The following is a 27,819-nucleotide window of genomic DNA, read 5'->3' on the forward strand; positions in this document are numbered from 1 at the left end:
GTTTTTGTTTTGTTTTTTTGCTTTCTCCTTCCTCTCCAACCGCTCTGGAATTAGTGCCATCGAGGAGAGACCGGGATGGATCCGTGTGGCCCCCGCAGTTCCTGGGAAGAGCTTTTCCTTCACTGAGTAAAAGCCTGGCGTGGGCACACAGACAAACACACACACACACACACACACACAATGCTTTGCTTGGCTGGGTTGGTGGTGTGGGATTGGCAAAAAAAAAATAAAGGAAAAAAATAAATCCCTTTTAGTTCAAGGGCGTGGGATTTTTCTCTGCCTTGTTGCACAATTCCACGGGAGAAGCTGCAGTGGGATAACTGGCACACTGCTGGGGTGGGCTGGGATTGCTCTGGCTGAACAGCCCTGAGGTCTCACCTCTCTGAGCAATCTCCTGGCTGCTGGTCCCTGTCCCAGCCAGGCTGGGCACGGAGCTCCACCTGGAGAAGCCTCCTGCAGAGTTTGGGGAGGGGGGAAGCGGAATTCCCCCGCGATTCCAAAATCCTGCTGCGCCTCCTCCTCAAGTCGAGTCATCCAAGCCTTTATTTGGGTGCTCAGAGCTGGACTTGCAGAGCCTGTCCATGATCCCCTGCAGCATGGGCTGGACAATCCCCAGGAGAGGGCGCTGGGAGGAGTCCCCATCCCAGCAGGCTTCCATCAGCTGCCAGCATTCCTCATCGAACACCGGGAGACGCTCCGGGCGCACTCCTGGAAAACGGAGGAGGAGGAAAAGGTCACACCGAGACATCACTGAGGCTTCTCAGATCCTGGACACGTCCAGAGGATGGACAACACATGGAAGCATGGAATCACAGCCTGGTTGGGGTTGGAAGGGACCTTAAAGACCCTTCGGGATTTAATAAAGGATTTCAACACACAGCAGTTGAGTTTCCAAGGATGGAGATCACTGGGGAATCATGGAATCCCAGAATGGTTTGGGTGGGAAGGGACCTTAAAGTTCATCCCATTCCACCCCCTGCCATGGGCAGGGACACCTTTCACTAGTCCAAGTTGCTCCAACCTGGCCTTGGACACTTCCAGGGATGGGGCAGCCACAGCTTCCCTGGGCAACCTGGGCCAGGGCCTCCCCACCCTCCCAGGGAGGAATTTCTCCCCAATATCCCACCTAAACCTGCTCTCTGGCAGTTTAAAACCATCACCCCTTGTCCTGTCACTGTCTGTCCACACAAAAAGTCCCTCTCCCTCCTTTTTTAAGCCCTTTTTAGGCTTTAAGGTCTCCCTGGAGCCTTCTCTTCTGCAGGCTGAGCCCCCCCAGCTCTCCCAGCCTGCCAACACATTTAGTTCCACTGGAGTCTCCTCTCTGCAACTATTTGGGAGCAAAATGAATTCTAAGGAAACAGGTCCCCCCCCCACCTGCACATTCCAGTGCCTTTGGGAGCCAGCTCAACATGGGAATGAGCAGCAAGTGCAGCCTCCTGGCCAAGTGTGAGACTCACTCATCTGAGTTAATCTTTCTCACATGAGAAGTGGAGAGTTTACATGGACAGGAACTAATGGACGAGGGATAAAACATCCTGATCCCAGGACACAGCACAAAGGATTGAGCTGCCAACAAAACCCAGCACTCACTGGACCCACCCAGGCACAGGAGTGAGTTTCTGTTTTGGGGAACACCTGTCCCAGTGGCTCTCTCCACACCCAGCAATGCTGCACATGGAGCATTTGGATGCACAGAAACCTCCAGGAACTGCATGGGATTAAACATTCCTCAGGGGATCAGGCCTGGCTGGCTCTGGGGGCTGGGTTACATCACAAGGCTTGTGCTGCTCTGTGGTTTCAGGGTGTGCAGGCACAGCTCCTGTGCTGCTGGAGAAGAGCTGCTCAGCCAAAAGTCCCTTTTTTATCCTGCTCATTTTAGTTCAACTTTCAGTAGAACTTGTCTAAGGTGAACTAGTAAATGTTACTCTTTGGAGTGTCCCAAAGCAATAGAAAAACATCCTGGCCTGGATCAGGAGGAGTGTCCAGCAGGAGCAGGGCAGGGATTGTCCCCCTGTGCTGGTGCTGCTGGAACCTCAAATCCTGTGTCCAGTTCTGGTCACTCAGTTCAGGAGGGACACTGAGGGGCTGGAGCGTGTCCAGGGAAGGGGATGGAGCGGGGGAAGGGGCTGGAGCAGCAGGAGAACTGAGGGAGCTGGGGGGGCTCAGCCTGGAGAAAAGGAGGCTCAGGGGGGACCTTCTGGCTCTGCAACCCCCTGACAGGAGGGGGGAGCTGGCGGGGTCAGGCTCTGCTCCCAGGGAACAAGGGACAGGAGGAGAGGGAACGGCCTCAGGCTGTGCCAGGGAGGGTCAGGTTGGACATCAGGAGGAATTTCTCCCTGGAAAGGGTGGTCAGGCCTTGGAAGGGGCTGCCCAGGGAAGTTTGGAGTCCCCACCCTGGAGGTGTCCAAGGAAGGACTGATGTGCCACTCAGTGCTCTGGGCTGGGGGACAAGGTGGGGATGGGGCACAGGGTAGACTCAGTCCTGGAAGAATCTTTTCCAACATCAGTGACCCTGTGAACTTGTACTTCTACCTTCGAGTTATGAGAAAATAAAAATGCATTTCCTCATCCCCCCAGATTTTATTCCAGCAAAGTACCCGGGTCCAACCAAGCCTCTGTTACCTCTCCTAACGTTGTTCCACAGGTGATCTTTGCTTGCACATCTCTCAAAAGCCTCTGGTAACTTCACATGGCCCGAGCAGATGTACCAGAAGAGAATTCCAAAGGCATAAACATCCACGGAGTTATCATACTTCCCTGGGACAAAAGCACATCTGGTCAGCAGGACAAACATCACCCTCACCCCTGGACACTGAGCAGGCTGAGAGCTCAGTTAGTGTTCAACTCCTTCAAATTCAAACCACAACTTCATGGCCAGAAGGCAAGACTTGTGTGAAGGAGCACATCAGGTAAAGGATAAAAGTTAAGATTTTCCAGTTGTCAGGTTTTTACACTGAACTTGTACCTGCAGGTCCCAAACTCAGGGTCAGGGACCAGTGCAGGTGCTCAGATGGATTTCAGAGTTAAACACCAACATCAGACTCAGCTCTGCCTGGCCCAGGATGTCAGAGCCAAACATCAGCCTCTCAGCCCAGGAATTGGGCAATTAATCACTCACAGGAGGTTCACCCTCTAAATTAGCCAAGATTGAGCACCTCAGGTGCCCCAGGGCTAAGCCAGTGCTCACATCTAAGGTCAAGGTCCAGCCTGTGGCCAGGAGAATTCCACTGTTAATAAGAATAACATCCTCTAAATTAAACACAAAGAGGGTTGACTCAATTTGATTTCAATCTTATCCAAGCAGGGGCAGCTCTGACAGACCACAGGGATTCTGGTGAGTGAGATATGAACCTCTAAGTGCTACTGGAAGACTCAGGAAAACCCTCAGAGTGAATTCAAACACTCCACAGGACAGAACAGCTTGGAAATTCCTTACAGGAGATCCTTCCTGAAGGATCTGCCTATGAAAGCCAAGTACTTCCAGCTTCCTAATAACTAAGAATTTACCTGTCCAACTGCAGAAGTATCAACCACTTCAGCAAAGCCTATCAATCCCCCAGTTCTCTTTCAAGACTGACACTTAAAAAATACACTGCAAGCAGGTCATCTGGGGGTTGTCTTTTTATTACTTTCCCCTCATCATGGCCTTCAAAATTGCAGGCAAGGGCAGGCCAGCAGTGGGCTCAGGGGAGGAACATACCTGTGAAGAGCTCAGGAGCCATGTGGATGGGTGTGCCCACAATGCTGCCAGACATCATGGCCTCTGGTTTGCAGAACCCCAGGTCAGTGATTTTGGCTCGATTCTTCTTGTCAAGCTGCAGAAGAATCCCCACAGAGGCAGCTGATAACCACCCTGCTCAGTCCCAGGGCTGCCTTTTAGTGCCAGGGCTCTGAACTGAGGATTCTAACGAGCTGCCCTGATTACCTGGCTGCTCCTGGACACTCCCCTTGCTGAGCTCAGTACCAGCACATGCCTCCACCTGTCTCCTACACCAAGGGTGTGGCTGGCATTTAAGAGGACCAGGAACTGGAAATCCCACTTGGAGCTCAAGCTGCCTACACTCCAGAGGAGCCATTCCACTGCTCCCTTTGCCCCAGGCCTTGGGCCAGAAGAGGAGTGAGGGAAACCTCCACTGCCAGGCCAGCTGTGGCTGACACCACCCCAGCTTTGGGAGGATCTGTTCCTTCACTTCAGCTTCTCCCTCCCACTACAAAGGGAGACTCCAGGATTTGCCAGATGTCAGAGTGCTCCTTACCAAGACATTTTTGAGTTTGATGTCCCTGTGCACCAGCCCCTGGCTGTGCAGGTACCGGATCCCTTCCACCACATCCAGGGCAATCTGCAGCCGTGTCTCCAACTCCAGCCCAGCCTGAGGAACAAACACACACACATTTCCCTCCTGCTGCAAGTGCAAGTTACTTTTCCTTGCTCTTATTTATTACCAAAACTAAGCAATTCCAGCTTTGTCTTACAGATATATATATATATATATTTAGATGTGAATTTTTTTAAATTAGACAATCCCTGAATGGTTTGGGTGGAAAGGGAACTTAAAGCTCATCCAGTTCCACCCCCATGGGGCAAGGACACCTTCCACCAGCCCAGGTTGCTCCAAGCCCCATCCAACCTGGCCTTGAACACTCCCAGGGATGGGGCATGGATGGATAAAACCTGTTTAACACACAGACACAGGTTGTTGGTACCTTTAGCCCCGTGTAGAGGTCCCTGTGCAGCCTCTCCATGATCAGCAGCACAGCAATGCTGGAGCCTCCTCCATAGCCATAATCTATCACAGATCCATGGAGGTGCACGAGCCTCTCATGTGTCTGCAGGGACCTGGAGAAGGTTCAGCACAGAAAACTGGTCATTTTTTATCCCCTCCAGCCCAGGCCAAGCCTCTCTTCCTAAAGGGAGCACGCACAGCAATAAGGTCCTGTGCAGGAAAAATTCACAGTTCAGAGCACCACAAGAATATCCAGCTGCCTGAGCCAATTAAACTCAAAAAAGCCCTATTAAAGGTTATAGTTCCAAACAAAATCCTGTCTTATTTCAGCTGTCTGTGCTGAAGCACCTGCCTGCAGCTGTTTACTGAAAACAAGCTGCTTTCTGCACTGCAGAGCCATCATTTCCCTTTGTGGATTCAGACAGGTTGGGAAAGGGGGGATGATTCAACACCAAAAAATCAGGGGAGAAGAACTGTTTGCTATAATAGTCTATTAATTCTAATTTACTCCTGCAAAACAGCAGGAATTTGAAGAGCACAGGCACCAGGGAATCAGCTGGAGGCAGGGAGGAGGATGTTTGCCCACCGCTCTGTGCCCGTTCCACTTGGCAGTGACACTGGCAAGGTGCCCTGGCGAGGTCAGGAATGGCAGCTTGGCATTCCACGGGGTCAAATCACTGCCTCCAGAACAAAACCAGAGGAAATCAGGCCCTGCCTATGCCATTGAAACGTCTGCAGCAGAGCTGGACGTGGCACTCAGGGCTCAGGTCTGGGTGACAAGGGGGGGATCGGGCACAGGCTGGGCTGGACCTCGGAGGCCTTTTCCAACCCAAACAACTGTGAAATTAAGGAGGAGGAGAAAAGCCCTCAGGATACACACCTCATATAGTGAAACTCGAGTGCAAGGTCATTCCAGTGCTTCTCATCTGGAGGAACAACGGATTTGAGGGCGCAGGGGAAGTGCCCCCCCCAGCTGTCACACAGGTACACCACTCCGTACTGCCCCCGGCCCAGCTCCCGGCCCAGCTTGGGTTTGCCTGCAAGGCACAACAGCCAGGCACACTCAGACACCACAGCACACAGGGTCACACGTTAAACCACAGAACCCCTGCACTCAGCGCTGGGGAGGCCACCCCTGGAGTGCTGTGTCCAGTTCTGGGCCCTCAGCTCAGGAAGGATTTGAGGTCCTGAAGCAGGTCCAGAGAAGAGCAGCGAGGCTGGGGAAGGGACTGGAGCACAAGTGCTGTGAGGAGAGGCTGAGGGAGCTGGGGCTGTTCAGCCTGGAGAAGAGGAGGCTCAGGGGAGACCTCCTCACTCTCTGCAACTCCCTGACAGGAGGGGGGAGCCAGCTGGGGGTTGGTCTCTTCTCCCAGGCAACTCTCAGCAAGACAAGAGGGCTGGGTCTGCAGCTGTGCCAGGGGAGGGGTAGGTTGGATATTAGGAAGAATTTCTTTGCAGAGAGGGTGCTCAGCCATTGGAATGGGCTGCCCAGGAAGGGGTGGATTCTCCATCCCTGGAGGTTTTTAAGATGAGACTGGATGTGGCATCAGTGCCATGGGCTGGGAACCACAGCGGGGTTGGATCAAGGGTTGGACTTGATGATGTCAGAGGTCCCTTCCAACCCAGCTGATTCTGTGATTCTATGATTCTATGATTTCTCCTGCACATTCCCAGCCTGGCAGCCCAGAGCCTTTCCCGGGACAGCTGCAGCATCCAAGGCACTGGGGCTGTGTCAGCAGGAGGCTCACAGAGTGAAGAGCAAAACAGCCCTCCCACTCCTTCCCAGTGCCTGAGGAGGAAGGGGAGGGTGGGAACACAGGGAACAGCAGGCAGGGTGCTCACCATGCAGCAGCACATCCTGCAGGGATCTGCTCTCCAGGGAGAGCCGGGCGAGCCGGGGAGCGTGATCCTTCCGTACCTTCAGCCACAGGTCCTCCGTCCTCTCCAGCCTGCCAGAGTGGCCATCCTCCAGCTGCAAGAGACACCACCCACCCCCTGTCACCCTGCTGCTCTGGAGCCAGAGTGCAACAAGGTGGAGAGGCCCTGAATGTCTAGTTTAAAAATAAAACCTTGTGTCAGAGCCCTCACCTCAGCTCTGCCACCTCTCCCCACGGAACGGCTGCATGAACTGCACCAGCTGCTCCTGCAGCTATTCCTGCAATCCAAATTCCTTCCCCTCAGTGGCACAGCCCCGAAACAAACCCTCCTGAACAGCTGCCCACGCCTCACCTGCCGCAGGGAAGCTGCAAAAGCCTCGTGGGAGCTGTTGAGCCTGGTCCTGAACTGGCTGCAGATGCTCTTGGCCAGCTTGGAAGCGCTGAGGCTCTCGATGGCATCCTGGGCCACCTTCCTCTTCCAGTCACTGGTGATGGCAGGGGGGCTGACCCATGTGATCCGCTGGATTATCTGGGAAAACGGGACACAGCACTCAGGCACTGGCACAGAAGAAGTGCAGGGTCAGTGGGTTTGCTCAGACACCTGGTAATGACGTGGTCACCTGCACCCAGAGCTGGGCTAAACAATCCCCTTGGAGTAACTGCTAATTATTGACTCAGAGGGTGGGCAGGCCCTGGCACAGGGTGCCCAGAGAAGCTGTGGCTGCCCCTGGATCCCTTGAAGTGTCCAAGGCCAGGTTGGATAAACTTGGAGCAACCTGGGCTAGTGGGAGGTGTCCCTGCCCGTGGAAAGGGGTGGCACTTGGTGATCTTTAAGGTCCCTTCCAACCCAAACCATTCCAGGATCCCATGATTCTAACCCAGGGGCATTGATCCCACTATTGTTGCATGTCACATTAAATAAGAGGTCTGATTTGCCTGAGCAGCTGCTCAGTTCATCCCTACAATCCAACCATCCCTTCCCATGTGACCAGGAACTGCTCCAACAGCCACCAGCTGGAAAACCACACGGCTCTGGTGCAGCTTCTGGGCTGAGGGAACTGGCAGCATGAGCAGGAGCCCAGAAAATCAGGGAGAGAGAGGCTCCCAAAGTGGCAAAATCTACAGTGCAGCTTCTTTTTGCCAGTATGGAAATCCCAGGGGCTGGAATGCACCACTTCCCGTAATTCCTGGGTGATTCAACTGCCCTGCCCCACCCTTTCTTAGAGGCCACAGAAATCCAGGGGCTGCACAGCCAGGCTGGATCCCTCTGCCAGGCTGAAGGAGGGCCTGAAGGTTTGTGACAGTCTGCACTGCACCTCTTTGGGGCAGAGTGGTGTTCCCCTCAGCCAGCCAAGGAACCTCGAGAGGGAGAAGGCAATAAAGGTCAGCAGCAGCTCAGAGCAGGGATTTCACCACCATCAATGGTTTAACAGACAGAAATTTAACATAAAAACCAGAGCAAATCTGGTCTGCTCTGGGGGGAGGAGAGTGAATTGACCTAAATCAAAATACACTGCAAAACAAGCAAACAAAAACCCGCAAGAAACCCACAAACCCAAATAAACAACATTACTCCAAACAGTCACGAGTTTCAAAGGGCCCTTCATTCCTTTGCTCAAGAAAACACTCAGGAGGTCTTTGCTTGACATTAAATGTTAAAATCATGGAATCTCAGAATAGTTTGGGTCAGAAGGGACCTTTGAGCCCATCTTGTACCACCCCCAGGGACACCTTCCACTAGCCCAGGTTGCTCCAAGCCCTCTCCAACCTGGCCTTGGACACTTCCAGGGGATGGAAATCCTCAGGAATAACTGCTGAAGGTGCCCATACCTGTTTGATCTGTTCCCACAGCATCCTGGTCACTGTTGAGCCAGAGTGAAAAGTGACTTCGACGTGATAAGCTGCATTTAGGATCTGGAAAGCAGGAAAAGATGTAAATCTGGGAAACTCTGCAAGCCATAAACTTTGCTGGACCCTCTGAAAACGAAAAAGAACGGTGCTCTGTGGCATAACCCACGAATCACTTGGTTAATTCATTTATTGCACTGAGCTCAGAGGTGTTTCTAGGCTGTAATCTCATCATTATATACAGATTTAGGAAAATCAAGTGTTAGGCCCTCAAGTGACTGTTCCCAGTTTTAGCACCTCCCTTAATGACCCCAAACCCCACATATTCCAGAGCTCTGATCTCCCTGGGCATCCCCATCTCCCACCACCCTCCCTGGGTCAGGAGAGAGCCAACAAGCCACTCCAAAGAGCCACTCCAGCCCTTGTACCTGTTTGAGATAATTGCTCGTGATGTGCACAGAACCATCCTTGGGCTTCTCCAGGCTCCTTGCAGGATGTACTGACACCTCCCAGGACTCCTCCAGGCTCTTGAGGCACCTCTCCAGAGTCCCCACGAAGCTCTCCCTCAGATAGTCCACTGAGCTGATTAACTTGTTGGCAACTGCTTGGTTTAACCGAGAAATAATCAGTTCCTGGATCTGTTTAATGCAACACTTGATGTCCTTGGAGCTGACGGGCTCCCCGTTCTCAGGAATGATGATATCTGCACAAAGGAAGAGCAAGACACACCCTTGGGGTTCACCAGTGTGGTACCAACCACTCCTGAGAGCTGCTCTGAACACCCAGAGCAGAAGCTTCTGCTCCAAAAGCCATTTGGCCTTTTTTTTTTTTCTTTTCTCCCCCTTCAGAGGTTCCTTCCTTTAGACCCAGATGTTACAAACTAAAGCCAGCAGGAAAAACTTCATGAGCAACAGAATAACACGTGTCCTGACTACTGCAAAGGGGAACATCTTTGCATGTGTAGGTTTACACAAAGTCCTAAACCCAGTCTGACAGTAATTTGGTATTTTGGGACAGAAAGTACTAAAGAATTAGAGCAGCTGGTTACTGCAGTTTCAGGGAAGCTAAAAATCAAATTTTCAAGGTGGAAAACATTATATTCTTTGCTTCCACTCACCGGTGTTGGAATTCCCAGGACACTCAACCCTTAACACCCTGATAGACTCTGCCTGGAAACTCTACAGGTTTCCAGGGGTGCAGTGATGAGAAGTCACAACTATCACCCCCAAACTCAGAGAGCAGAAGCACAAAGCTGTGTTTCTGTCTAGCACAGACCAGGAAATTCTTCCAGGCACTGCTGGATGTTGAATCACATCCAGAGGGAAGCAATGGAACAGCCACACCAGGTCCATGACGTTTTTTTCCTGGTGCCTTGGAAAGGTCCATCACCACTTGGGATTTTCAAGCCAGCACTGAGCAATCCCTGCTCTGTAACCACTCCAAAACAATATGTGGCTCCCAGGAGCTGCAAACCTTGTCCCTGGATTTTGGCCAACACCAGCCCAGCTTATTTAAAACAAACCCAGGGCTCAGCAGATGGCATCAGCTCCTCAAAATAACCCCCCCCCCTTCCTTCAGGAGAGCACTCCAAGTGCTGGGAGCCAGCAAGATACTCCAAGGGATGTGTGTTGTGCAAATAAATGCACACAAGCATTTGTTGCAGGTGTTTTATCTCGTGCTGCCCCTGAACACACTCCTGGCACGAGAATCCTGAGCTCAGGCACCACAGGGCTCCAAAGCTGGGAAGGGTGGGACACATGGAACACAGGAATTATGACCTGGCCATGTAATAATCCAGAATTTCTACCCCAAAAGCCAGTTTCTACCCCAAAAGCCCATTTCTAACCCCAAAAGCCCATTTCTAACCCCAAAAGCCCATTTCTAACCCCAAAAGCCCATTTCTAACCCCAAAAGCCCATTTCTAACCCCAAAAGCCCATTTCTAACCCCAAAAGCCCATTTCTAACCCCAAAAGCCCATTTCTAACCCCAAAAGCCCATTTCTAACCCAAAATCCCTGAGTTGTCTCTAATTTTACTTCAAGACAAATCTTTCCCCACCATCCCAGTGAACTGCATTTCCTTGGAACAGAAGGAAACCTCTGGCAAGCAGAGAAAAGAGCTGTGGAGCACCAACCTCCAAACCTCCCCTGTGCTGTTCCTGACAGACCACACTCCCACACTCCAAAATTTGGGGGGCCTCTCACCCTTCACAGCTTCCAGCTTCGAGCTCCTGCAGTTCTGCTGGAAGAGGTGGTGAGAATTCTCACATTTCCCCCAAAACACACTCGATGCCAAGCCTTGGGAGCACAATATGTTGTGTTGATTTTCTTTTTTTACCAAAGGAAAACTTTACCTGCCCCAGCAGGATTTCATTTTGGAAGGTTCTAAACCCAAGTGCTCTTCTGCAAAACTCCCTCAAAGAAATGGAGCAGAAAGGACAAATTGAACTTTCACTGAGGCAACGTGGAGAGAGTTGTTTTGTTCTTCACAGAGCAGGGAATTAAAGGAGTAAAATATCTTAGAACAGTGCAGGAAGGTCTGGGGGGGAAAGTCTGATTCAGAAGAAACTGGTTCAGGCCTCTCATTTAAGGGTGGTGCTTTTTGCCCAGGACATATGACAGAAAAATCAAATCTTTGTGCATTTGGAATATTGTGAACACCTGAACCTTGTGAATCTTGTGCATTTGGAATATTGTGAACACCTGAACATTGTGAATCTTGTGCATTTGGAATATTGTGAACACCTGAACCTTGTGAATCTTGTGCATTTTGAATATTGTGAACACCTGAACCTTGTGAATTTTGTGCATTTTGTATATTCTGAACACCTGAACATTGTTAACCTCTGTGCATTTTGAATATTGTGAACACCTGAACCTTGTGAATTTTGTGCATTTTGTATATTCTGAACACCTGAACATTGTTAACCTCTGTGCATTTTGAATATTGTGAACACCTGAACCTTGTGAATTTTGTGCATTTTGAAGATTCTGAACACCTGAACACTGTGAATCTCTGTGCATTTTGAATATTGTGAACACCTGAACATTGTGAATCTTGTGCATTTTCTATATTCTGAACACCTGAACACTGTTAATCTCTGTGCATTTTGAATATTGTGAACACCTGAACATTGTGAATCTTGTGCATTTTGAAGATTCTGAACACCTGAACACTGTGAATCTCTGTGCATTTTGAATATTGTGAACATCTGAACCTCGTGAATTTTGTGCATTTTGTATATTTTGAACACCTGAACCTTGTGAATCTGTGCATTTGGAATATTGTGAACACCTGAACATTGTTAATCTCTGTGCATTTGGAATATTCTGAACACCTGAACATTGTGAATTTTGTGCATTTGGAATATTGTGAACACCTGAACCTTGTGAATTTTGTGCATTTCGTTTATTCTGAACACCTGAACATTGTTAATCTTGTGCATTTTGTATATTCTGGACACCTGAACCTTGTGAATTTTGTGCATTTGGTACATTTTGAACACCTGAATCTTTGTGCATTTTGAATATTCTGAACATTGTGAATCTTTGTGCATTTTGGTATATTCTGAACATTGTGAATCTTTGTGCATTTTGGTATATTCTGAACACCTGAATCTTTGTGCATTTTGAATATTCTGAACACCTGAATCTTTGTGCATTTTGTACCTTCTGAACATTCCAAATCTTTGTGCACTTTGTACCTTCCGAATTTCTTGCCGAGTCTCTTGTCCAGACCACCACCATTCCCCCATCCCTCGCAGCAGGCAAATACCACTCTGCCCCTCTCCTTTAGAGCCTCCAACCCCCCCATTCCCCCAACTCCTCCACTCCCCCAGCCCAGCTACCTCTGAACTCCATGCTGGCCGCGTCCTCCAGCAGCTCCTCCTTCATGTTGCCCAGCGTCTCCACGATCATGTCCTTCATCTCCTCCTGCTTGCGGTTGGCGATGCCCATGAGGGACTCGTAGAGCTCGTTCTCCTTCCTCCTGGTGTACTCCAGCCTCTTGGGCGTGATCTGCAGGTCCCTCTGCATGTCGAAGGCCTGGTTGATGAAGATGTTGAGGCAGCGACAGTGCAGCTCGTTCAGGCTCGTGGCCGCCTCCACCAAGTGCTTCTGCAGCACCTGCCTGGAGAAGGTGCTCAGCAGCCTCAGCTTGTCCAGCTGCTCCACCAGCATGCTCTGGGCCCCGCTGTCCCCGCAGCTGCAGTGGTTGGAGCTCAGGTACTGCAGGTCCAGCAGCTGGCAGTGCAGGGGGGACTTGTCGCTGTCCGGTTTTTTGGGGGAGATCAGCTCCCCGCCGGCCTCGGGCACGCGGAAGAAGAAAATGGGCAGGGAGAACTTCTCCTTGATGGTTCTCAGCTCGCTCTGGTCCGAGGGGGACAGCTGGGCCTCGCTGATGGCGAAGGTCACCACGGGCAGCACCTGGTTCACCAACTCGCCCAGGGTGTCCTCGGCCGGCTGGAAGCCCCGGCACGGAGCCACCACCACGTCCACCTCCTGAGGGCAAACACAGACACGGCTGGGCAGGTCCCCACGGGCCAAAACGCAGCAGAACTAAAGCCAGAACCACTCAAACCCCTCAGGGAAGTTCTGGGGTCTCCCACACAGCATCACCTGCAAGGCTGATCCCACAGGGATGCACCCACTGACTCCTAATGGTCTGTGTCCACTGACTCCAAATTCCTTATTCTGTGCCAAGAACCTTGGAGTTTTAGCCCAGTTTAGAAGAAAACTTCCAAAAAGCATCCCAGGTAAGTGCTGTCACAGAGCTGCTGGAGCAGGGATGCACCCACACATGGAGCACTGACTCCAAATTTCTTACTCTGTACCAAGAACCTTTGAGTTTTAGCCTAGCTGAGAATAAAACTTCCAACAAGTGTCCCAGTATCACAGAATAACTGGAATTCTTCAGCTTATACCTGTCCCATCTTGCATCAGCCTCTCCTGCTGCTGTTCCCCAGACATCCATGCTGCCAGATTCCCAGGAGCAGGAAGCACTACACGAGCCACTACTGCCAAGAAAAAGGCAGCACAACAACCTGAGTTCCCAGCCAGGAGAACAGATGGCTGGGACAGGCTCGGCTGTGACTTTCTTTAAATCCAACCAAAAGCTACAAGAAGGATTTTGTTTGGTTATTTTCTTATTGCACAGTTGCACTGCTGGGACAGCACTTCTTACCAACCCTGCTGGGAAGGGCCAGTTTGAAACCTCCTTCCTTCCCTTCCAAGGAAGATGGGAGTCCCCTTTGGATGTGCAAGATCAGTGTTAGAATTCCACACATCGCTGCTAAAATAAGGAAAGAAAGGCTTTGAACTGAAAAGACAATTTAAAGCACCATCTTTGGCTCATAACAGAGGGTGATAATTAACAATCCTTCAGTCATTTTTCTTGACCAGATCTCCTGACCACCCTCAGAGCTCTCAGGAAGCCACTCCTGCCCCCAAACCTGGCTGAGCAGAAGGGGATGTGCAGGGCTGCAACATCCCCCAGGAGCTGACTCACAGCAGCCACTGTAAACAAAGGAGGAAGCCAGAGCTGTCTCCAGGAGACGGGGGAGAAAACCAACACCCCCCCCAACACCCCAGCAACTGGTCCTGCTGCTGCCAGGAACCTCTTCCAAAGAGGAAGCACTCCTTGCCCACCCTTTGCTTGGTTTCCCCTGCCCTCAGTGTCCTTGAGATGTTGAAGCACCATCTCTGCAGCTCCATCTTGCTGAGCATTAATGTGGGGAAAACCTCTGACTCACGGGGGATTCCCAAAATTTTCCAGCTGGTTCTCCCCCAGGTCAGGTTGCTGCAAACAATCCTCACAGAGCTGGGAGCATCCAGCTGCTCTCAAGGAACTCCAGCCCTGTTTTCCTGCACTAAAAGGCCCTTTATAAAACACCAAAGCTTCCCACTTGGCCACCTGGATGTCAGGAAGGCAAATATTGGAGTTAAAGCCCTGCCACTTCCCAGGGGCTGCAGACACCAACCCAGGGAATAAAACTGAAAACCAAGGATCAAGGAGATCTTGACCTACAATGAGACAAGTGGAGTCTCTGCTGAATGTGCCACTTTATGAAACCAACAAATAATTCCTCATTTCCAAGGCACTCCAAGGCATTTCTTTGCTCCATCCCAAGAGGGCCTTGTCCTATTTTTCCCAGGCTCGGGGTAGTTTAATCACTGTTTGCTCAGTTAACTGAGGGGCTGAAAACCAACCCAATTTAGTCCCTTTTTTACCCAAACTCCTCCTGTGACTGAAGGCCAGTCTTTTCCTGCCCCAATTGGATACTTTGCCTTCCAAGAACAGCCTGTGACTCACTGAAGTCTGACAGTCACTGCATTTATTACACATGGGAGCTCATTTCATGCCTCCCTATTAATCTGAGGAACATTTATACCCCCAGATCTTACTTAGAATCTTTTTTTCTTGTTTGTTTTACACACACTTCCCCCACCCAATCCTTCTGAAATCTTGCCAGTTTATCCTGTTTCCATGGGGATCTGAGGCACCAGCAACAGAGAGAATCCCGTGGAAGAGAAGTGATCGACACCAAACTCTGCTGTCCTGGACACAACTTGGATTTTAACCCCAGTCTGGGGGGGGATTCCATTTTAATTTTGCTGGAAGGGCCCAAAAAAACCCCTCTGAGGTGCCCACAGCCACCAGCCTGAGGAGCAACTCTCTTCCCTGACCATGAAAACCAGAAATCACTGAGCCAGCAAAACGAGAAGCAGAGAACAGGTTTCACGTGGCTGGGAGAATAATTTCACACTCCTGGCATTTTTAGCATCTCCTACTCCCAGTTATTCCAGTAAAAAGGGGGAGATGGAGACAACTTCAGGTGTTGGATGCTGGTTTGTGGCAGGACACCCTAAAGCACATCCCAAAATAACCTGGAATGAAGAACATCTCGGCCAACAGGATGCTTTTATGTATTTACACTACAGAACTGCATAAATTCCTTTAAAAATACTCCTTTATATTCCTATAAGCTTAAAGATGTTTGGATATATAGATTAAAAAGACTCTCAGGAAGGAGATCAGAGCACATTCCTCCAAGTTTTAAGCTGGATGGCCATAAATTATCCCCCAGCAGGTACTTAAGCACATCCTTTGCCACTAATTCCTGTGCCCTGACTCACTCCTGCAGCACCTGAGGCAACACAATAAACCCAAATTAACCCAATTCTTCTCCTCCATTCGTTTTCCAGCTCTGTCAGAGCAGATGAACAGTTTTCTTTCCCTACAAACCCTGCAGCCCGAGATTCCAAGTCCCACAAAACAAAGAGAACAGCAGGAAAAGGGAATTTTTAAGCCCATCCAGAGGAAAACCAACCCTTCAGGGGAGCCCATTTCAGCTCCCAGGCACAACTGATAAGATTTAGGGAAAGAGCCAACTGTTTGCTCCCACTGTAAATCTAATAATCTGTCTGGTTAAATGGATTATTCCCCATGACCCACATGAATTCCTGTGCACAGAGATCCCCAAGGAGCAGAGCAGCTTTGCCAACCAAGTTTTTTTTCCAGCCCTGATATCTGATGTTTAAAAATAACTTTTAAGTTCACCTACCCAGGAGCACAAGGTTCTCACAGCAGCTATTCCATGTAAAATGAAATTTTTTGGCTCCTTCCTCACCCCTTCTTCTGTGAGACAGGTTTGGATTAAGGCACAGAAAATCAAGGATGGTGCCATCCTGGATATGAGGCTGTAGGAAAAAATCCCTCAGGGTGCTCCAGTGGCAGTTTGATGTTAAAACCAGGAATATTCTACACTTCTATTTGATTTACCTCCAAATAAAAAAATAGTTTAATTTATTTGGATATTGCTAACTTCCAAATAATTTAGTCTTTCTTGACTGGTTAATGTTCAAATAATAACAAAGTGTTTAAATATGTAAAATTGGAGGTTATGAAATAAAAAAAAAACCAGATGAAAATATAGGGATTTCAGGGAACAAATGGGGTAAAATTCAGATTGATTTCCCTCTCCCTCTGTCCAAAAATGGGCTGAGCTCCTCCAAGTTATTGGGCAAACCTAAATCCTTAAGATCAGTACTGAATATCCTGTTAACATCCTGGATGTGACTGTAATTAGAGTCAGAGTTTTGTTCCACAAGTGAAGAAAAAGCAGAAGTTCCTTCAGAGCTGTTCTGCAGACACAAAATTTTGGAGAGTGTCCAGAAACCTCCCCCATTATGGCTCTGGATAGGAATTCCACTGGTTCCAGAAGCCCTGGCCACGACAGGCAGGTATTTACTCAAACTTCACTGCCTGGTCTGTGCTGAGCAGAGCTGGAGAAGTCCCATGAGTTAGAAAAGTGGGATAAAACAGGTCTCAGCAGGAGGCCAAACTCTGGGATTTACCAGGAATTCACCAGGAAGCTGCTCCCCAGCCCATCACCTGGACAATTAACCAGGATCTCCTATCAAGCCTTGAAAAATTTGCTTGTCCTTGAACTGCCATCAGGAACCCTTTGAATCCATCTGAGGCTGATTCACCCTCCCTCATCCTTCCACTGGAAGAGCTTTTTTATTTCACCAACCCCTTTTCAATTTAATCTGAGTCGCTGTTTTCATCTAAATGCCCTAAATATAACTGAGGGCAGACAGAGGGATCTTTGTCCCTGCCAGGAGGAGCTGAGGGAGGGCTGCACCCTGCAGAGCTGGCCCCTGCAAAAACCTAAGCAGGGCAAAGAAAGGGACAGCTGAGGAGCCTTTTCTGCCCAGCAAGGCAGGAGTTGGGAAGCAGAAGACCCAGAACAGGCATTTCTCCTTGGCAGCACCACTTTTCCAGTACTCCAAGAGGCTCCAAGAGAGCTGGAGAGGGACTTTTCACAAGGGCAAGGGGGAATGGCCTAAAGCTGAAGGAGGGGAGGGTTAGATGGGATATTGGGAAGGAATTGTTCCCTGGGAGGGTGGGGAGGGTGCCCAGAGAAGCTGTGGCTGCCCCTGGATCCCTGGAAGTGTCCAAGGCCAGGCTGGACAGGGCTTGGATCAACCTGGGCTGGTGGAAGGTGTCCCTGCCCACGGCAGGGGGTGGGACTGGATGAGCTTTAAGATCCCTTCCAACCCAAACCATTCCATGATTTTAGGATTCTGCCAACCACAACGCTCCAGAACTATTTATACTGCAATAACAAAGGCTCAACACATCATATTAAACACAATGAAGAGGTTGAGGAAGCTGTGAAACACAACCCTGACAGATATTTGTAAGCACCAAACCACAGCACTCCAGAACAGGAACAGATTTTATGGCCCAGCAAAAGCAAAGTCACAAAGCAAGACACGACCAGTGTTAGAACCAGCACTGGGATCAACTCCCACCTTCCTGCTCTTAACACCTGCAGCTTCCAGGGGCAGCACAGAGATGCAAAAAGCCTCTCCTCTCCTAAAGGGAGTCAGGGTGGAATGAAGAAGCTTTGTGCTGACAATGAGCTCTTCAGGACAGAAAAAAAGTTCATACCCTTGTAGGACAGCCGCTGGCTGCCAGGAGACAGCAAAGCCAACTCTGAACAACCCTGGAACTCCAAGACACTTGGGATATTGGGAAGAAACTGTTCCCTGGGAGGGTGGGGAGGCCCTGGCACAGGTTGCCCAGAGAAGCTGTGGCTGCCCCATCCCTGGAAGTGTCCAAGGCCACGTTGGACAGGGCTTGGATCAACCTTGGATCTACCAAGACACTTGCAGTTCCAAGCTTGGCTCCTGAGGGGGATGGAAGCACGACAGAGGAACAACAAGGCCAAGAGTCAAAGGCTGGACTCGATCTCAGAGTTCTTTTCCAACCTAATCAATTCTGTGCCTCAACACTGAAACAAAAGCACATCAGCACAGACAGTGATGTCCAGTTAAAGCCCAGACTCCAGCTTCTCTTTAATTAAGGGAACCTCTCTGCCTGAGAGGTGGCAACATTTCATAGAATCACAGAGTCAGCTGGGTTGGAAGGGACCTCTGAGATCATCAAGTCCAACCCTTGATCCAACCCCGCTGTGGTTCCCAGCCCATGGCACTGATGCCACATCCAGTCTCTTCTTAAAAACCTCCAGAGATGGAGAATCCACCCCTTCCTGGGCAGCCCATTCCAATGGCTGAGCACCCTCTCTGCAAAGAAATTCCTCCTAATCTCCAACCTAAACCTCCCCTGGCACAGCTGAAGACCCAGCCCTCTTGTCTTGCTGATGATTGCCTGGGAAAAGAGACCAACCCCCCCTGGCTCCCCCCTCCTGGCAGGGAGTTGCAGAGAGTGAGGAGGTCTCCCCTGAGCCTCCTCTTCTCCAGGCTGAGCCCCCCCAGCTCCCTCAGCCTCTCCTCACAGCACTTGTGCTCCAGTCCCTTCCCCAGCCTCGTTGCTCTCCTCTGGACCTGCTCCAGCCCCTCCATGTCCTTCCTGAGCTGAGGGCCCAGAACTGGACACAGCACTCCAGGGGTGGCCTCACCAGTGCTGAGTGCAGGGGCAGAATCACTTCCCTGGCCCTGTTGGCCACCCTGTTCCTGAGCCAGGCCAGGATCCATTGGCCCTCTTGGCCACCTGGGCATACTCTGGCTCCTGTTCAGCTTCTTGTCAATCCAAACTCCCAGGTCCCTTCCTGCCTGTCTGTTTGCTTCATCAGGGACTGTAAATGCCCCGGGGATGGGGCAGGGACACCGAGGGACACCGGGGGACCCCCTTACCTTGAGCAGCGAGTAGGGCAGCATGACCTCCAGCTCGGCGATGCGGTGGGCAGGGTCCTCGGGGTCCCCCTGGATCTCCAGGTCCTCCTCAGGGATGGTGTCCCAGTGCCCCCTGTGTGCTGCCAGCACGTGCACCAGCTCGTACTGCTGGGGCAGGGCCAGGCTCAGCCGGGTCTGGCTGCCGTGCGTGAAGCGGATCCGCCGCCTCTTGCAGTTCTCCTCGTTGCTGATCTTGGTGGTGGGCAGCAGCTTCTCCCCCAGCAGGATGTTGAGCAGCTGGCACTTGGCACTGCAGTTCTGGCCCAGGATGAGCAGGCAGGGGTGCCAGCTCACGGAGCGCTGGAGATGCTCCTCCTCGTGCCGGGGGAAGGAGATGAAGTTCTGCCCTGGAACCGAGGACAGGCTGAGTTAGAGAGGTGAGGTTTGTCCCTCCAGCCCCCTTCTGAGCCAGCTGAAGGCAAAAGCTCAGGCACTGCTGCCCCACAGAGAACCAGGAATCCTCCTCTGCGCCCTGGAATCCGTGGCAGTGACTCAGCATTCCTGCTGCACCGCCAGCAGGTTCATTGCCACAAAGCCACCGGAGCAGTTTGGCACTGTTCTCCCCAGCACGTGGCACAGGGGGGGATTTTGGGGTGTCCTGGATGATCCTTGTGGGTCCCTTCCAGCTCAGGATATTCCATGATTCTATTCCACTGGAAAGAGTCCACACAGAGCTCTTCAGCAGGTTAGTGGGAGACTCGTGGAAGGCCCAAAAAGTCAAGATAAAACAGCTGTCAAGGTCAAAACAAAGGTTTAATCCTGTCTGGGGCTGGAACAGTGTTTCCCCTTGATCAGGAGCTCCAGGAGACCCAGTGGGTCACTAAGGCCAACCCTTCCCATATTTTTATGGCTTGGCTCTACAGAACATTCCTGTCCCATATCAGAAATAAATTCAGTCAGCTCTGAATCAGTGACAGTTCCACCCACACTTCAGAACATCAGATCCTTCACATCTACCAAATCCCAAGAGTGCCACTGCACAAGCCTGCTGACCAAATCTAGGAATATTGATGTGAAAGCAGCAAACCCTCTGTCCTGGCCTCGGGGAAAGGCATTCCTGCAAAACTGCCTCTGTACATCAAGCAGACAAGACCAAGGTTGCCGAGGCACAGCAGGAGAAGGAACAGCCTCTGCCAGCAATTCCCTACAACAAACAGTCACAGCACCTCCAGGAAGTGCCCCACTCCCAGCAGCCTGGGCAGGGAAGACCCTCTGCCAAGAGCCAGAAGGTTCTGGAGCAGCTCAAAACACAACAACAGCTTCACTGCCTGGAGGCACCAAGAGCAAACACCTTCCCTGCCCTGTCCAGCTGAACCACACAGGCCAAGTTGGACAGATTGTCATTTTAAGCTGCAAAAGGAAGTTACTCAACATCTGTATCTCCTCCAGAGCAGGACTCCCTGTAATCACCCTCCTTACTCATCTGCCAGCACCAACTGCAGCATCATGGACTAAGAATTCCAAGCTCAGAGGGATGGAACAACTCCCTGCCCTAATTCAGGCTCAGGACTGGGTTTAGCTTCTCTATTCTTTTACAAGTCCTAATCAGAGCTTTGCCCACACTCAGCCTGAGCAGCTCTGTGTTCCCTGATGCACAGCAATGGAACAGCTCTGGGAGAACAAAAACCAGGGATACAAACAAATCCCTCATGTGCTGCACTTCAGGAACACAAAACAGCTGGTGCTGCACCACAGCCAGGGCTGGGGCACGGCCCAGACCTGGAGACACCAAGAATGAAATGGCAAATGGAGGCACCAGGCCCCAAAACCTGCCAGATTTTCAATTTGACACCAATTTCAAACCACCACGACTGCCCTGATAGGGGGCAAACTGGCAAGAGCAGCAGCTTAAAGAGAGAATTAACTACAACACAGCAACTGGGGTTTGACAGGGAAGGTCCTGTTTCACCAGGGCTATTAAAATTCTTCTAATGAGTCATGTTCTGGCAGCCAAAATCGTTTCAGCATCTCCAAGCCCCAGGAAAACAAGATACTCCCATGTACCAAGATACTCCTCAACACTGCAAATTAAAGAGAGCATACAGCACATTCTGCTCCTCACTGACACCACTCCATCCCTCTGGTTTAACTAAAATCAGGCCAGTTTGGAGCAGCACCACATGTAGTTCTTTGTGTCTTAGACCAGTTTAAGGCTTCTTTAACATCCTGCCTAAAATTGACTTTTCCTTCAAACCTTCCATCTGAAAATAGACTGTTGGAGAGGTTTTTCCCACCCCAACACTAAGGTGGCTCAGCAAACCCCTCTCCTGCAGTTCTGCCCTGCAAAACCCTGATTGCTGACCCCCAAAAGCCAAGTTTGGGCAAGGCTAAGAGAGAAATCACTCCCTGAAGTGGGACTGGCTCTTCTAACTGTTCCTTAAACAAGCCTTTCAAGATCCACAGCCTGACAGAGCAGCCACATCAAGTGACCAAAGGGCCAAAGCTAGCCAGGAGCTCACACAAGATAAGGATCTGCAAAACCCCACAAATAGCACATTTCAGCCTTCATCTACAAGATAAAGAATTTCTTTGATCTGGGAACATTTCTTGAACCTTCTGCTGCGATCCAGACTCGCCCTTCAGCTACCAAGCATGAAAAAAAGGCAATTCAGGGAGGGTTGCACAGGCACAGTCTGCTCTGCAGAGGCTTTTGAAGAGCAGAGAGGAGGCAGAGCTGCCTCTCCCCACCCCAGGCAGGCTCTGCCTTTGTGGGCACTTAATGAGAGAAAATGATTGAAATACAGCAGCTTAACCGAAATTATTGAGGCCCAGCACGGATATATAAATAGAATTGCAGACTGGTTTGGCTGGGAAGGGATCCTAAAGATTATATTCCACCCCCTTGCTATGGGCAGGGACACCTTTCACTAGTCCAGGTGGCTCCAACCTGGCCTGGGACACTCCCAGGGATGGGGCAGCCACAGCTTCTCTGGGCAACCTGTGCCAGGGCCTCCCCACCCTCCCAGGGAAGAATTTCTTCCCAATATCCCATCTAAACCTTCCCTCCTTCAGCTTTAGGCCATTCCCCCTTGCCCTGTCTCTCCTTGCCCTTGTGAAAAGTCCCTCTCCAGCTCTCTTGGAGCCTCTTGGAGCACTGGAAAACTGCTGTAAGGTCTCCCTGGAGCCTCCTCTTCCTTTTTCACACCCACAGCCTGTGATCAGCATTTATTCAACAAGTTCCTCCCAGGAGCAGCACCACTAACAAAGCCTCAAATTTACCATTATGTCACCCTGAGATATCCCAAGCACGTGAAGCACAGACCTGGCACCAAACCCTGGATTTGGTTGTGTCCCAGCTCACCCAGAGCACCACCAGGGCACCCAGGTCATGGCAGTGGCTTTAACCCTGTGTTTGTCCATCACTGGGCATTTTACAGCCACCTCAGGGTCCCAAACCTGAAGCAAATTACACAGTGACAGGACTGGTTGGGGTTGGAGATCACCCAGTCCAACCCCCTGCCCAGGCAGGTGACACAGGAACTCATCCAGGGGGGTTTGGAATGTCAGAGAGAGAGAGAGAGAGAGGGAGACTCCACACCCTCCCTGGCAGCTGTTCCAGGGCTCTGCCACCTCCAGGCAAAGAAGTTCTGCCTCATGTTGAGCTGGAACTCGTCGTGTTTTAGTTTATGGCTGTTGCTCCTCACGCTGCCACTGGGCACCACTGAACAGACCTGGCACCACCCTGGCACCCCTTGGAGGTACTGGTGTGTCAGAGAGGACACACTCTGCACTGCAGAGAGGATTACTGCCTAAATTCCTGGAGACACAGGGCACAAACACTCCTGAAGAACTCAACAGCTGGTGCCACAAATCCCAACACGAACTCAGGTCGTGTTTTCCCCCCACCAAGGAGGTTCAGAACCTGCTGCCTGCAGAGCTGCAGTGACATTCCTGCACGCCCACCAGCAGCTCCTGTTCGTGACAGGGCTCTGGCCAAGCACTGGAGCTGGTGGTACATCCTGGACCCAGACTGTCATCACTGGCAGACATGTGATGAACACTTCAAACCCGGGGCTCGGGGGAGCCCTGGCGCGCGTGGATCCCGTGAGCCGCGCCATGAAAGGAGGCCTGTCCAAGAACAAGGACGCCTCTCACCAAGGCTCGGCTCAAAACTCAGCCAAACACTTGGCAGGAGAGGCTGAGCTTGGATTTATGGAATCTATAGAAGCCCCAAGCATTGACTCAGCCCTTTTCCAGGGATCCTCTGCCAGCATCACTTGTCTTTTCTGTTCCAGTTCCAGTGCTACGTGAGGACAACCCAAACATGGCCAGAGCCTCTTACTGCAAATGCTGAGGGTTTGCAGAGGAATCCTCCCATTGCTCTGCTGCTCTCATGACCTGCAGGAGGTTTTGGCCACCACAAGACTTATGATAGCACAGTTCTACCAGCTGAGGTGTCCAAGGCCAGGTTGGACAGGGTTTGGAGCCATCTGGACTAGTGGAAGGTGTCCCTGCCCGTGGCAGGAGGTGGAATGGGATGAGCTTTTGGGTCCCTTCCAACCCAAACCATTTTGGGGTTCCATGTGATCTCATCCCTATAAAACCCCCTTATTTATGAAGGCAGCAGAACCCAGGGCTCTCCCCCATCACACCCCACTGGTGCAACACTCCAGCTGCTGCCCAAACCTCTGGGGATGCTCTAGATTTGGGGTTAGCTCAGCTCGCAGAAATTCCTAAAATAAAAGAAATAACCAAACCTCTCAGGTTCATACATCAAAGAGCTCCAATTACTGCAAGCACAGAACAAAGAAAACAACCCCAATTAGCAGAAAGCAGGGCTGAGGGACTTCTTCCTTGGTATCTTTACATATTTTAGTAAAACCTGCTGCCCAGTCCCTAAACCAGGGTTTGTTTTTCCAGCAAACACGCCAGTTATCAGCACCAAGAACCAAAAGCTGCCAGACCTGAAGCTGCAGGATTGTCCCAGCACTTGAACAAATCACTCTGAGATGCCAATTCATGCCAAGGCAGCCCCAGAGAACAGACAGGATTTTGTTGACTCCCTCAGAAAGGCAGACAGAGCAACCCAGACTTGCCTTTCCCTCATAAACAGTAGCTGGAAGGCAAATTATTCTTTCCCTTGGATTGAGTTCACTTCTCTCACTATGAGGTGTAAGTCCTGCTGCTGCCACCACAGTCTGGTCAGTGACAGTCATTTATTGATGGGTTTTGCTGTCACCCTCCTGAGCAGAGGGGAGGGATGGAAGAGGATTTCTTTCTCCCACAAGTCCAGCCCAGGCTGACCCAGCTCACCCCAGCTCAGCAGATCCTCAGCCCTGGCTGTGGGCAGAGTAACCCAGGCTGGGCTTCAGTTGTTGATCCAGAGGCCACTTCCCTTTCCAGGTTGTTCCACGAGTTTTTCAGGTGCCTCAAAAGCAAACCCTTCACTTTGTTTTGTTTCCAGGACATCTGCATTTACTTTTCACAGTTTATTTTCCACTCCAGCCCTGGGCAGTGTGTCCTGTCCACTCCACTCCATCCCCAGGTCCTTTGTGTTTCACAAAAAGTCTGCAGAACAATTTGGTCAGAATTCCTCTCACTTTGATACCACCTGAAGGGCAAAAAGGGCTTCTGAATTCAATGAGAACTGGGCTCTTTAAACCCTCTGACACTCAAAAAACTCTCCATGTTACACAGGGGAAAAAACTTTCATTACCAGCCACCACAATTCAGAGAACACCAGAAATGTCCAACACCATTAAACTGTACAGAAACAAGGAGCTCTTGTTATAATAAAGAAAATTAATACTATTATTAATATAATAAAGATTCTCCAACCACCACCTTGGGTTATTCAGTCAGGAAGTTAATAAGCAATGCCAAAGCTCTGGGTTTTGGGCAAAGGCTTGTGACTTCCCAGAGCTTAAAAAAAATAATAATCATTAATTCACAGTTATTTTGCAGTTGTGCCCATTATTTTACCAGGTCCTGCTCCTCATCCTCTTCGCACCACAACCTCCCACCCTCTAACCCAGAGCAGGTTTATTCACTTGATCCTTGTCCCACGTCACCAGTTTGAAAATAAAACTTAAATCCATAGTTTGCAGAGCAGTAAGAGCCAGACAACCTCTGCAGCCTGAAATCCTGAGCCAGGAGCCCAAAACCCTGAGCCAGGAGCCCACATTGTCAGCACTGTCAGCACAACCAAGCTCTGAACAGCCAGACCTCCCCTGAAGCCCTGAACCCGGTCAAACTGGGTCAAAGTAGGGATTTGAATAAAAAAAAAAAAGAAGGTTATAAGTGCTCTGGGTTAGAAACAACAGGCAGGAAATCTGTTGGGATCTGTACCTATGTCAGGAATATTGGATTCATGATGCCCCCACGTCTAAAAGATGCACTTGCTGCTGAACCAGCAACGTTTTCCAAGGAGTAACCAAACACAAGAGCAGCTGCAGTGAGTGGGACCTTAAACATCATCTTATTCTAACCTGCCACAGGCAGGGACACCTTCCACTAGCCCAGGTTGCTCCAACCTGGCCTGGGACACTTCCAGGGATGGGGCAGCCACAGCTTCTCTGGGCAACCTGTGCCAGGGCCTCCCCACCCTCCCAGGGAGGAATTCCTTCCCAATATCCCATCTAACCTTGCCCTCTGGCAGTTTGAAGCTGTTCCCCCTCCTCCTGTCACTCCAGACCCCTTTAAATAGTCTCTCTCCATCCTCCTTGTCGACTCCCTGGAGGCACTGGAAGGCTGCAATTAGGTCACCCCAAATCCTTCCCTTCTCCAGGCTGAACAATCCCAAACTCACCCACCACACAGTCCCTTTGGCTCACCTGTCCTGGCTGTGCCCCTTCCCAAAAATCTGGCTCCCTCCCAGCCTGGTGTGAGGGGGGAGCGTGGAGAAGCTACTCAGCACTTCCCAAAAACCCTGCTGTGTTCCCAACACCTTCCCAGCTCCAAACCCATGGCCCCACAGATGGGGAAAATTAACTCCCAGCCAGCCAGACCCAACCCAGGGGTTTCAACACTGATTTTTTTTTTTTTCAAAAACACAGACAGACAGGAGATCCCAACACTTCCATCTTCAAACCACAATTGTGAGGGTGAGACAAGAAGGGACAAGTCTCCTGGACAAGTAGCCAACAGAGATGACTCATGAGCCGCTTGGAAATGAATGAAGAAGATCTTTATGAAGGTTCCATGTCACGCCAAAGTCTCCTCTCACAAGACAGTCTTATGGAAAGATGAAGTTCTGCACGTGGCAGGAGAGCTCCCACCCGCAGCTCTGTTTGTCAACAGCAGCAGAAATGCCCAGGGAGCTGCTGAAGAAACCCACTGTTCCCACGGAACCCCCGGGAAAAACACAGCCCAGGGAACAGCAACCCCTCATCCCACCCGCTCCCAGGGGCTGCCTCTTCCTGACACCCGGGCAAGGGGGAGCTGAAAAACTGGGAGAGGGAAGGATGGAATATCCCGAGCTGGAAGGAACCCACAGGGATCATCCAGTCCAACCCCTGGCCCTGCACAGACACCCTAAAATCCGACCCTGTTCTTGAGAGCGTTGTCCAAACACTCCTGGAGCTCTGGCAGCCTTGGGGCCGTGCCCACTGCCCTGGGGAGCCTGGGCAGTGCCCGACCACCCTCTGGGGGAAGAGCCTTCTCGTAATATCCACTGAAACCCTCCTAAATAGCCCTCCAGCCCTGCTCCCTTCACCCCACCAACCTCCTCACAGCCCCAAGCTCTCCGCAGGCACCCCCAGCCCACTAAATCCCATAAATTGAGCAACCCCATAAGAGAGCCCCCCATGAGAGCCCTTCACTCTCCATCGCCTTCCACCTGCCCCCCAACCCTCGCAAGCCCCCCCTATTGACCCCTCACCCCAGGAACCCTCCATTCACCCCCGGAACGGCCCCCCTTTCCCCCCCAGCCCCCGGCCCTTCCCGGCCCCTCTCTCACCGCCGGGCGCGGGGTCGTCCCCGGGCTCCCCATCCCCATCCCCTCCGTGGGGAGCGTCTCCGGCGGCCTCCGGGGCGAAGGGGTGTCCCTGGGAGAACTTGACGTCGCGGAAGAACCTCCTGGTCTCGCGCAGGTTGTGCTGCAGCCGCGCCAGGTGCCGGTTGTAGTGTCCGAAGGAGCGGCAGAGCTCCCGCACGGCCCCGGCCCGGCCCGGGCCCCCCTCGCCCTCCATGTCCTCCGGGTCCGCCCCGATATCCCCTCCCCGCCGCGCCGCGCGCTCGGCCCCGGCCAGGGCTGCCGCCCCTTTTTTTTTTTCCCAGGGAGGAACCTCCCCGGGAGGTTCTCCCGACCCGACCCCCCCCCCTCCCGCCCGCCCCTCCCGCCTCCCCGACCCCCGCCTCCTCCTTCTCCTCCGCGTGCCGAGGGGCAGCGCCTCCGCCAACCGCGCTGCGTGTGCGCGGAACCTTTATCGGCGCGCCGCGGGGCAAAGGGGGAGGAGACCGGCAGAGGACGCCGCGCGCGAGGCACGCCGGGAGATGTAGTTCACGCTGCATCTACGTGCGTTCATGGTTCTGTACGCGCAGGGCATGCCGGGAGTTGTAGTCCGCCGCGCCGCGAAGCCCCGTGGGGACTGTAGTGTCGCGAAGAGGCGCCGCCGCCGACCCATCTCCGCGGCCTCCGCCCACCCCCGCAGGGGGGAGGAAGAGAAAAAACAACCAGAAAAAAAAATCCCAGAACGACCATAAAATAATGTGTTTAAAAAGAAAAAAGAA

The 27,819-nt window shown here is 51.5% G+C and overlaps 1 protein-coding gene across 1 annotated transcript; it reads right to left on the reverse strand.

The window, feature by feature from the left end:
• DSTYK (dual serine/threonine and tyrosine protein kinase) lies at positions 1 to 27,307 on the reverse strand. Its single transcript, XM_051808842.1, has 13 exons — positions 27,047 to 27,307; positions 19,111 to 19,496; positions 12,297 to 12,948; positions 8,878 to 9,152; positions 8,432 to 8,515; positions 6,954 to 7,130; positions 6,567 to 6,696; positions 5,605 to 5,761; positions 4,705 to 4,837; positions 4,257 to 4,370; positions 3,701 to 3,815; positions 2,623 to 2,757; positions 1 to 708 (listed from the first exon to the last, which is right to left on the reverse strand). The coding sequence occupies exons 1-13, from the start codon at positions 27,276 to 27,278 to the stop codon at positions 521 to 523; spliced, it is 2,778 nt and encodes a 925-aa protein (XP_051664802.1). The 5' UTR covers positions 27,279 to 27,307; the 3' UTR covers positions 1 to 520.
• Positions 27,308 to 27,819: the final 512 nt, after the last annotated feature.

The sequence above is a fragment of the Manacus candei genome, unplaced genomic scaffold, assembly GCF_025592945.1.
Source record: "Manacus candei isolate 608988 ecotype Guabito, Panama unplaced genomic scaffold, ASM2559294v1 h1tg000073l, whole genome shotgun sequence".
NCBI lineage: Eukaryota > Metazoa > Chordata > Aves > Passeriformes > Pipridae > Manacus > Manacus candei.